Source organism: Amborella trichopoda, chromosome 7, assembly GCF_054954075.1.
Source record: "Amborella trichopoda isolate Santa Cruz 75 chromosome 7, AtrichopodaSantaCruz75HAP2 v2.0, whole genome shotgun sequence".
NCBI classification, from domain to species: Eukaryota; Viridiplantae; Streptophyta; class Magnoliopsida; order Amborellales; family Amborellaceae; genus Amborella; species Amborella trichopoda.
The window spans coordinates 39,783,629-39,795,215 of NC_142342.1; the positions used below are offsets into that span (position 1 = coordinate 39,783,629).

Consider the following 11,587-nt stretch of genomic DNA (forward strand, 5'->3'; position numbering starts at 1 on the left):
TATGCTCTTATATTTTATATCAAGACCATACATACACTTGGATTGTGGTTTGGTACTATGTTTATTTTAAATTCATCTATATACTTGTTGGGATACCCTGAATCCATGTTCAAAATGTAGACTCGAGGAATTGGGTGATGTAATATGAATGTTAATGCAGCCTACTAAGTATAAGTGAACTTTTATTCCTTGTGAAGGTTCGAATCTTCTCTTGGATGGTCCCAACGATTTTCTTTTAGAAACAGCAAGCGTTGTGCTCAGCAGTTTGGTAGGATAATGAGGGCTATTTATTTTTACTCGGCCATGCAGCAAATCAAAAAAAGAGGTTGAGGTCGTGGTCGTTGCACCTCATACCTTAGTCACCACGTTGTTGTTTTCATTCTCATCATTAATACAAACTCACTCTAAATCTACTTAAAAAATACCCACACTTTAATCACCACGTTGTGGTTTTCATTCTCATCATTAATAGGAGCTCACTCCGAATCTCCAGGTGATAATGAACCTCTTTTTCCTATTTGGCCAAGTGAAGACGGAACGTCGAGTGAAACAGCTCTTCCCATTGGCAACGTGGGGAAGCCCTGCCCATGGTTATGAAAGCCAGGCTTTATGTATTTATTTTAATCATGGTATGAAACTTGGCCTCGCTCTATTGGTGAGGCAAGTTGGTTGTACAACTATTTTATAAACTATATTTATCCCATGTTTTTATAAAAACTGACACTTTTTTATTTCATAGAACCTTTATTTCGTAGAAAGCTAGAGCCAGGCGAGTTGGTTGTACAACTATTTTATAAAAACTGGCACTTTTTTATTTCATGGAACCTTTATTTCGTAGAAGCTTTAAAAAATCGCAGTCCATCAAAAATCAAACCCGCAACCTCTATTAGGGAGGCCGCCACTATCCAGCGGCATAACCCACACGCTATTGATCATTTAATGTTAAAAAATCGAACACCATATATATATATATATATATATATGTGTGTATTTTTTTTCATTTTATTTTTTAAAAAAAATGAGCTGGATTCGGACGACTCATATGAGTAAATTGCCTCGGCCAAGGCCCGAGTACTTTCGCCGAGTTGATTTTTTGAACACTAATTTTAATCGTCTTCTTGAGATCGATTTTTCAATAATTTTGAATAATAGAGAAGTCAAGGAGATTAATTACATTTTCTTGAGTGGCTTATTTATTTATTTGTTATTTATTCCATTTATTTTTTTATTTCAAATTATTTATTATTATTCTTTTTATCTCTCTCTCTCACTCGTTCAAAAACTTCAAATGACTAATGGTGTCCATGATTACTTAAACTAGAATGGAGAAAAGGACACGAGAGAATTGCATACAATGAGACCATTGACTTTTTGTATAGGGAGGTTGCAATTACTTACAACCATTCAATTTGAAATCTGATAGATTGAGTTTGTCACAAAGTTGGAGAATTTTTTTTTTAAACTTTGAGTTTGGTCAATGAAATAAATGCAACCACATAATTTTCACATCTAATGGTCAAGATTAATTGTGGCTACCTTGTACCAAAAGTAAAAAGTCTCATTATATACTTTCCTTTACTTAAATGGATTCATGGCATCGTAAAAAAAGAAGAAGAAGAAGTTATGATACAAGTATAGAGGCGATTTTGGAATAAAGATAGAGTACCGATCCGTAATTCAAGTTTAGGAATGATCTTATAATAAGTAGTATGAAATCATCCCTATGGTTTTAGGATAGAGTACAAACAATAGACTTCTAAGATGTAGAGACTTGAGAATAACATAACATTATCAAATAAGTCTAATCACAATTAAGAAAAAGAAAATAGCCCACCTTGAATTAAATAAAGGCAGGAAAACTTCTCTTTTATTATTTATTTTTTATTTATTTTCATGTGCTTTTCTTCTTCTGTTTTTTCGGGCGGGAAAATAGCAAACAAAGTATTGATTTCCGTTCTTTCTTCTTTCTCGTCAACAATGGGTTCAAGGAAAAATGAGCTCTGCTTTCTTTGCTCTCCATTATTTACTCAATCGCTGAAACTGCAAACTCAACAAAGGTGGGAGTTTCATTGTTATCTTTCTTTTTGTGACCCTAGTTTATCATAACAATGACTCTAAATTGTTTTACTTTCTTTGCTATATGCCGGAGAATCCAAATACCTGAGAACACCAAGCTTATGCCCTGAGGTGAAAGCTGAAATGGTTGTCAAAAAGGGTGCATGCCTGGGCGTATACTTATAAAGGTTAGAAAAGCATTGAACATCAGAGAGAGAAGTCCCATCCCCTATCCAATCTCAAAGTATCTTATCGTGCACCGACTCCTAACAAAGTGTGTAATCCCCGATTTTGTAATGACCCTTGGTCGTTTAAGAGACTAACTTTCTGTATTTTCATGACCCAATAGTTTTGGAGCATATTAGTTAGATCCCTAACATTTTGGTATCAAAACAACCGACCTAAGTTCAAATCCTACGAAAAGGCTACTTGGATAAAATCAGAGTGAGCTACCTGAATAAAATCAAAGTAAAAGCCACCATAGAGAGAGCCACCGAGGATATCGTCGATCCCCTAGGAAAGGGCTACCTGTGGCCAAGGTGGAAGGGCTACCTAAATAGAGTGAGAACCACCATAGAGTGAGAGCCCACTGAGGACATTGACTGCGGAACGTAGTGGTATGTAACCATCCAAGATGGTTTAAGGGCTTAACTTTCCGTGTTTCCATCACCCAAAGGTTTGGAAACCTATTGATTAGGTACCTAACAAATTTCTCTCTTAATGATATTTATACCCTTAACTGTGGTTTAATGTAAATATATAAATAAGATAGGCACAATAGGCCAAGCCAAGGTTGGCCCATACCCCAAGCCGCATAGGCATGGCCAAAATTATCTACAGAATGGCCCGACCAAGGTCTTTGAGTCTAAGCCTAGCCCTCGGGCCAACTAAAGATGCTCACATTCGTCAGAAAATAGGCCTAGCCCGAAACCCACAGGCCAGCCCCACCCAACTGGCAGCCCAACCCTACGAGGCCGCCAACAAGCCTGGTTCGGGCCAACCCCAGGCTAGGCTAGGTTTTGCCTAGCCCAAACCTTTATAGGAAGGCCAGGGATCGCATCGCTTGGGCCAAGCACAATCCAAGCCTGGCCAGCAGGCCATACTCAGCCCAAAATTGAGCCTGGCAGGGAAGCCCGGGGCATTCAGGCTCAATTGGCAGCCCTGATTCTTGTCTCTTACTACCATCGCTCATGAGCCATGAAGAGAGAGAACCTACAAAAGGATATTTCCTTTTCTCGCCTACAAGAATTCGTGCATTAATGTCTGCCAAATACTCTCTTCATGCCATAACTTTTATATCTCTTCAATTCTTACCTTCATCTTAAATTCCAGAGCTCGATGATAAATAAAGGAAAAAGTTTTTATAAAGCCGATGCACTGACAATCAAATTTGAGCCTACCTAAAAAATTACACTAAATGAGGTGGTTTTGACGTTTAAATATCCTTAAATAGATCATCTCGACATCAAGATGCATGAACATGAAAAAAAAATAGATTTCAAGTTTTGAAAATAATATATTTTATAACACATTTTTATACAGTCAATTTTCTAGATTTTAAGATCCACGCTATTTTTTAAGCTTTAAACTTTATAAATAAAGATGAATATATATATTTTAATACTATCACATATATTTTCAGAATTGAAACCACATTTTTCGATACTATTTGAAGGTAAGCTCTAATTTGATTGTTTAGAACCTAGGCTCTAAACAAACCGTACAAATAAAAGGAAGCACAAATAATACTACTTCTGATCCTATAAATTTATACAAGGATTTTGTACATGGTGCACAGAGACATGCACTCTCATGTTACAACCCAGCATAGAAAAGCCTTTTGCCATCTCTGCATCCTCCTCGCTGTCGCAAACCCTGTAAATCAATAAACCCCAAATGCCATAAAATACAATGCTGGCATGCCATGAAAAAGCCTCAAAAACAAATTCCTAAACCATTCAATGACTCGAGCCTTGACATGAATATCAGTTTTCATTTGCCTTGACCAGGAAAAAAGGTCGTCTTGCGAAATCCAATGCTCTGTAACAGAATGCCAGTCCTCAGTTTTACTATTGAAATCGATCTAAATTTTTTGAGTTATAATTTAAGTGTATCAATCACCTCAATCCTAATCTAAGATCTCATTCAACCGTTTAAACCCTCTCTGACACACTCCAGCTCTTGCTCATTATCAGAGGCAGGTTTTGTATATGTGGATACACTATCTTAACCAAGGAAAGGTATATTGGATTGTAAGCACTCTCCCTCTCTAAACCCGGGACAGGCATATGAGTTCTTGATTCAGAAGCACCTCTTTGGGTTAGTTTCTCTCTCTATTCCCCCCCTGTGTTGGTGCAAATATGATACATAAAATAGCAAATATTTCCAGTGTTCCCCTGTTTCTTCGCTCTTGCCATGCCCCTTCAAGAAGGAACAACCCATCATGAACCACAACACCTCCTCAGCTAACCCCCGGCTGTACCATGGGAAAGAAGGCCCATTTCTTGGTCTCAGCCTCCACCCCAAGTGTCTCTGTCCTCCACCACTCTCCAGCCCTAATGCTAGGAGGCCCTACCACCCCTTCAGCATTGTCAAACTTGAACTCCCTAGCCCCCAAACCCTCCAACTCCTTCCCCGACTGCTTCTCCTTCCCTGACTGCTTCTCAAACCCACCAATACCGCAAACCTCCCCAGAGATAGATGGAGAACCCTCTCCCTCCTCCACTCTTCCTTCTCTCTCATCCATACCTGCCTCTTTATCCTCCGTTCTTCCTTCTCTCTCCTCATTCTCAAACTGAACCAAGCTTGAAGGAATATTAGAAAACCCCTCATCTTCAGGCGGACCAACCTGAATTTTTTCCATTGGTGCAGCTTCCTCCTCTACATCTCTTGCTGAATTGCAACCCTTAACCTCTTCCTGACTCAATCCAAATGAAACTCTATGCATTGAAACCTCGCCATCTTGGTTGTGATCCTTATCATCCATATCCTGAATAGAATCATTGGCCTTGTTCTCCAAACTCCTAAATGGAGCAGACCCATCAATGCTACAAAACTGGGGTGGCTCGCCTCGTCGGAAAAATGGAGAAGAGGAACCAGACCCTGAGACTGGCGATATGAGCTGACCGACAGGACTCCCAGGATAGAGTTGGTAGGCCTGGAGGTCTGAGTAGTTAGAGGAAGTAGAGAGAGAAGGGAGGGAGGAGGTAGAGAAAGAAGGAACAGCGAGGCCCTTCTCATTGGTCGGAAAGAACTGGCAAACCTGAAGATCAGTGAATGGGGAGGAGGGAGAAAGAGAAAGGCCTTTGTCATTCCTCCGGTAGAGCTGGTACGCCTGGAGGTCCGAGAGACGGGAAGAGGCAAACGGAGAAAGGCCCTTCGCGTGGTTTGGGTTCTTGGGATCTAGAGAGAGAGAAGTTACGAGCTGGGCAAAGGGAACTTCAGGAGATGAAGGTGTAGTTAAATGAACAGATTCAGGTGGTGGGGTGAAAGGGGCAGTCGAGGGTTCAGTTGTAAAGGTTGAGAAAACAGGAGGAGAGACAAGTTGGGTTTCATGGGCATAAGGCCCAATGGCAAAGATAGAGTTAGTGTTTTGAGAGTAGGGGTCAGAGGAGAGAGAAGATAGAGAGAGAAAGCCAGCAGGGGAGTGAGAAACTGACGGGGGCTCCGAGTGGAGGAAGGAGGCTGGTGAGGAGGGTGGGGCAACAAAGGGAAGTGGAGGGGGAGGAGGGTGAGAGGGATCGTTTGGTGGTGGAGCACCATCACCAGAGGGGATTGGTTCCGGGACCAGGACTGCTCGGCTGATGCGTTTGCCATGGCGTGGGGACCCAAAGCACCAGTACACGCTCCAACAGCCTCCCCATCTTCTTTTCTATAGAACAAAATAAGCAACATCAAAGAGAGAGAGAGAGAGAGAGAGAGAGAGAGAGAGAGAGATCTGCAACAAAAAGAATGTTTATGAAGGTTATCTACCCCAAGAGATGCTTCACTGTCCATGCAAGAGATTATCAAACCCCTGACTTGCGCAGCATTAAGAACCAAGAACAGGGGCGTTTTGGGCTTTTTTAACAAAAGAGTTGAGGGGGTAGTTGAATGAAATGATCTTTTTAAGTAACCACTTTTATTAATGAATTGGTTGACTTCACCACCACAATGGTTGCTTAAGGTGGTTTGACCATTCTAATCATATTTGACCTTTATTTACTGTGCTCTCAGCAAGAGACAGGGGTGCCATCATTTTCCTCATAGCCTACAGGATAGAATTCAAGAAACCTTTGTACTGCATATAAACCCAGAACAGACTTATATGGTTAATGATCTACTTAAGAACCTCATTTTATCAGCAAGTTTCAAGGACTTAAAAGAACATAGGCAGCTTTGATTCATAGAATTTCTCTCCGTTCATGCAGCTGGTTTTCATAAATAAACATTCTGGAAGTGTTTGAAGAACTCTCAAACATTTGAGTGTTTGAAGAACTCTCAAGCATTTAAGTGTTTGAAGAACTCTCAAACATTTGAGCGTTTGAAGAACTCTCAAACATTTAATAGTCTTGTATGCCTTTGAGACTAAAGCCAAGTCCAAGTTTGAAACTTCAGTAATTATGCTATTAATGTATCTACTAGAAAACAAATTAATTCAGAGAAAAATTAAGGATATATAAAATATAGAGCATATTTCCAAGAGAAATCAACCCAACATATTCACTAACAAAACAATATATATTACCATAGTAATCAAAATATACCATTAGCTGAAGTGCAACATAAGGATTTGAGAAAAACTGAAAACTCTCCTTAACCCAAGTCCCAAAACCATGCACAGAGATATAACTTGGTTAATTGGGCCAAATAGTTGCATATGCTATTGTGCTTAAGGATAATACAACATTGACCGATACCTTATTGTTAATTAGGTAACTACTTTATTGTGCTCTATATTTTAATAGCTTCCAACTACTCGAGACAGTTAGGAGCAATAATAGGCCCAATTCAAGTTTATACACCAAATTTTGCTCCAGATTTGGCCCAGTCTCGAGCATAGCTGGCTTGCAGGGTCTTTAAACACAATAAAATAAAATTTAGAAAAATAAAAATTACCAAACCTTCCAAAACTTAGAATTACTTAAAAAAGTCAGAAGCTTTATTACGACCCCACAAATCAAATTTGAGCATTGCTTGGCCATCCATAGACCAGAGCCGACTCTAGAGAGTCCAAATCTATGGCATTTAGACTAATTCCCTCTACAAAGAATAAGGCAAGGATCAGTTGAATAGTTGTCAGTCCCAGTCACAGGACTACATTAGAGAGGGGCCTTAGTATTCTAAATTTCAGACTTAGATGTGCTGAAAGCTCGTCATGAATCAAGAAGGGAGCTTTTAAATGGCATCTCAAGCTGTTCTGTAAATGTCTAATTAAAAAAAATGACCAACACCATCCCAACTGAAAAATTTTGGCAAAACATCCATTAAGTTTTGGCTGCTAAGGTAGGCATCACGCCTAAATTTTATAAATGCATAAAACGAAAGTCAAAAAACTAAACCTGTAAAATCACCATTTTATAGAAAAATACAGAACACCAGATAGTCATCATTAGGGGTATTCTATTATAGCAAATAAACACACACACCCTATACCATAGGCTAGGGTTCCACCATTTCCAAATATAAACGAATTGTGCCTACTGTAAGAATACTGCCAATAAGGACACATACACAACCAAATTTGCTTATTTTTTTTGCTCTCTTTACCTCTTAAAATGGCAAAGAAGTCATTTTCGTAATAACAGCCATTATAGGCTTTCCATAACATATAGAAAGACTGAGGCATTTCTCTAATCCCTAAAAAGAAATGTTCAGACGATTTAGCCCTTACCCCATAAGATATTTTTCCAACTATTTCGGTAATAAGGGATAGCATAGTAATTTACATAAATTACCAGAGAGGTTACGCAAGTCAAAGAAATTTGGAGAACAGAACTATAATCTCTAAAAAGAGGGGTGTTTCATTATGGACGAAATACGCCAAGCAAATACACTAAATGCATACATGGATATGGATACACGCAGATGACAAGCACAGACATGCACATATAAGTACACGCATGGGTCATAGGAAGGTTTGCTCATATATGCATCTAATCATTCATTAATCTAAATATGAATATATGAAAAAGTATGTATTCACATGTGACTTCACAACATAACATGGATTCCTGAATTCGTTTGTGCGTGTATGTATTTATGTAAATGATAGAAATATAAACGAAAAAAAAATGAAAAAATTAAATTCCAACATATAAACACAAATGAAAAAACGAAAAATTAAAAACTTACATAAAAAAAACAGGGTAAGATATGCTAAATACCTGAACAGTGGCTTGTTGCACCCGATGATCTGCAGTTACAATAGCGGAAGCAGCAGCATTTACAGTCTCAACACTGTTATTAACATTATTCCACATATTTCCAACTAGAAAACCCTTAATTTCTCAAAACCACCAAACCACTTTAAATCACTCCACAAAGGAAAAAAACCAGATATGAAGAAAAAACCAGAAAGACGCCCAATTCACTCAATATATTCACAATAAGAACAATTCAGAATCGAAAAAAAACCATAAAAAACCCTAAATGAACAAATCATCAGTAATTCCACTTATAAAGCTACAACAAGAGAGAAATGGAGTAGAGTTAGGCTTAGAAAACCCCAGATCCATGAAACCACAAGAATTATCAACTAAAAAGTTGGAATTAGTAAGAAACCGAGGAGAATTAGGGCATTGGGACTGGTAAAGAAAAAGGTTAGGGTTTTCAGAAGAGCATCAAAAAGGAGGAGAAAAGGCTGAAAGCTAAGAAAGATAGAGTGAAACAAAAAGCAGGTGTTTATATAGAAGGGGATTATTTTCGCGAGTGTTAAGGTCAAACATGGAACTGAGCTATCTGAGGTTAAATCCTAACCGCAGTTTTACTTGAGTTTAGGCTTGAGCCTTCTACTATGCCAAATCATACTTTTAGTAATACACCCATTATGTTTTTCAATAATGTGGGTGGATTGATGAATTTATGGTGGCGAAAATCAGATTTGGTGGATTATGATAAAAATGGACAGCCGCACGTGGTATTAACTTATTAGTGATTTCAATGAACGGTTAGGATTTTCCCTTGATTGCTCACTGGAAAGTAGTGGCCGTTCATTAAGTGTCGCGGTGGCAATAGGGAGAATTGACTTTGGAGGGAACGGTAGATATTTGCTCAACGAATGCGGTCAATTCAGAGAGAGGAGATCGCAGCCGTTCCTTTGAGGGCATCACACGTGTCCATGACTTGCGTGACGAACAAGGTACGAAAGGAGTTAAAAGTTTCGGTTTCGGCGAAAATCCCAATGAAAATTCTGAAAAATAGACAAAAAGGTATCTTCCGTAGACCCAATACTTCTCTCTCTAGTCCACTCTCTCTCTTCTCTCTCTTTGATGGTCTCCCTTTTTATAGTCATGGTTTCTATTAGATATAGTTATTTATGCCAAATAGACTGCCTAGTTTCTACTCGCGCGGGAGTATGCTAAGCCAAAACACATGCTAGGAATACTTTTTTAGATTTCAAATTTTGGACAGGTAATCTTCACCACCTATATTGCTAATCTCAATTCAATAAAAATCCCAAATAAACTCTCTATCTACTAGAAAAAAAACTAGTCCTTCAATATTGAATCTGAGACCGTCCAATTTTTGAAGGGCTAGATCTAAATGTTACAAAACATAAAATTCAAAGTTTTTCCTTTTGAAAATAATTAGTTTTCAAAATTTTAGAATAAAACAATTCCCTATAGGTGTTTTGCATGAGGATGTAGATGCACAATTTATTCCTATGGGAGCATAGCACATGTGCTTATTTCTTCCAACACGCTTGAAATATCAACCATCGAACATTTCTCCCATTTCTCCTATTTACACATGCTTTAATCTTGATGGGTTTTTAAATTAAACAAAAATATGAAAATATTTTGAATGTAGATAAAAATTTAAAAAAAATGTCAAATGATTAATCTCTTGTGCTTTTGATAAATATCATTATTTATTAGAAATTTTTTTCATACCGGCTGGACCGTATTTCTATATATGCGGTCCAAAAAGTATAAAGCATCCATCTCGAAAATGGATACAAATAGGTATTCTATCTAAAATCAATGAAAGCCAACAGCCCAAATGTTTTTTTTCTAAAATTATTATTTTTAGTTTTAAAATTTTATTTATATTTTCATATTAATGTGTCACATATCTTTAAAAATTAAGTCTTAAAATCCAACTCAAAAATAGATGTATTAAAAAGCATGCTTTTTCACATATGCGGGCTTGGTCCTTATTTCTTATCTCTCTTATGCATTTACTTTGATCATGTTTTCCACTCTCCTATATTTAACATAATCTTGTTTTCTAGTTTACTTTTTTTTTTTTTTTTTCCTGTCACATCTCTCTCTCTACTTTCTCTCTCTATTTGGTGCCCGCACTTTTACTCCTGCATGGTTTTGCATTTGATATTATTAGAAATGTTATTTATTATTTGTAGTTCATTACATTTAATGGATCACCCTTTCCCCCTTGCTTTATGTCCTTGTCTCTATCTTCTCTCTTCAAAGCAATTATTATTGTAAGCTCTTCTATTTATGATTCTCACACTTGTTTCACTATATTGAGTGTTTAAACATTGAAGTTAAATGTGAAAATGACAAAAGTAGCCTTGATATTTGATTCTAAATGCCCTTTTTTTTTTATCAAATACCTAAACCATCCTTCTAAAAATGGCGGAAATCACTAGAGATGGCACTGAAATCCCATGGAGGATAGGATTTCAAATAATGATATTTGTGTATGTCAAACCATTTTGAGCCCCTTGTTGCTTTTATATGTCTTCAATTGAATATTCTAATATTATTTAAATTTTGATTCAAGAAAATCATAATCACTTTTAATCGTAAAATAAAAAATTACGCTAAATATCTCATAAAACTTTTCATAAATATATTTTTTTGAACCTTGAGCGCATTCAGTAATCAAAACCTAACCGTCTTATTCCAATTCTTATTTTATGCTCTTTTACCACTGAATCAACAAATTTTTTTGGTTAAATTTTAACTTGATATTCATGTAAAATTTACATATAAATTAAACAATTCTTATGCCTCCTCACATTCCCTCGACCTTTATGAGAAGACAATCACATCTCAAAACCCCTTGTTTTGAATAATGTCATCCCAGGCCATGGGAATGACTAATGAGTGTGTTAAACAACAATTGCCTTGGGCTCTCTCTATTTGCCTTTTAGCATGTTATGCGTTTACTCGCTCCTGTCTTTTGTCTAAAATTTTGGGAACCGCATAAGAACTACCAAACGATTATATTCAAATGAAAAAAATTGAATTGTGAGTTTTGTGACGCTTTGATCTAGCTCTTCAAAAATTAGACGGTGGCTATTCAATCTTGAGGCATTATTATTTTTTAGTACATATAAAGCTTGTTTTGGAATATTTTTTATTTA

General features: G+C 37.2%; 1 protein-coding gene across 1 annotated transcript; it reads right to left on the minus strand.

The window, feature by feature from the left end:
* Positions 1 to 3,690: 3,690 nt before the first annotated feature.
* On the minus strand, positions 3,691 to 8,914 carry LOC18422849 (hydroxyproline-rich glycoprotein family protein). The gene is made up of 2 exons (XM_006827507.4): positions 8,421 to 8,914; positions 3,691 to 5,926 (listed from the first exon to the last, which is right to left on the minus strand). Exons 1-2 carry the CDS (start codon positions 8,514 to 8,516, stop codon positions 4,517 to 4,519), a joined length of 1,506 nt encoding a protein of 501 aa, XP_006827570.1. The 5' UTR covers positions 8,517 to 8,914; the 3' UTR covers positions 3,691 to 4,516.
* Between the last annotated feature and the right edge of the window lie 2,673 nt (positions 8,915 to 11,587).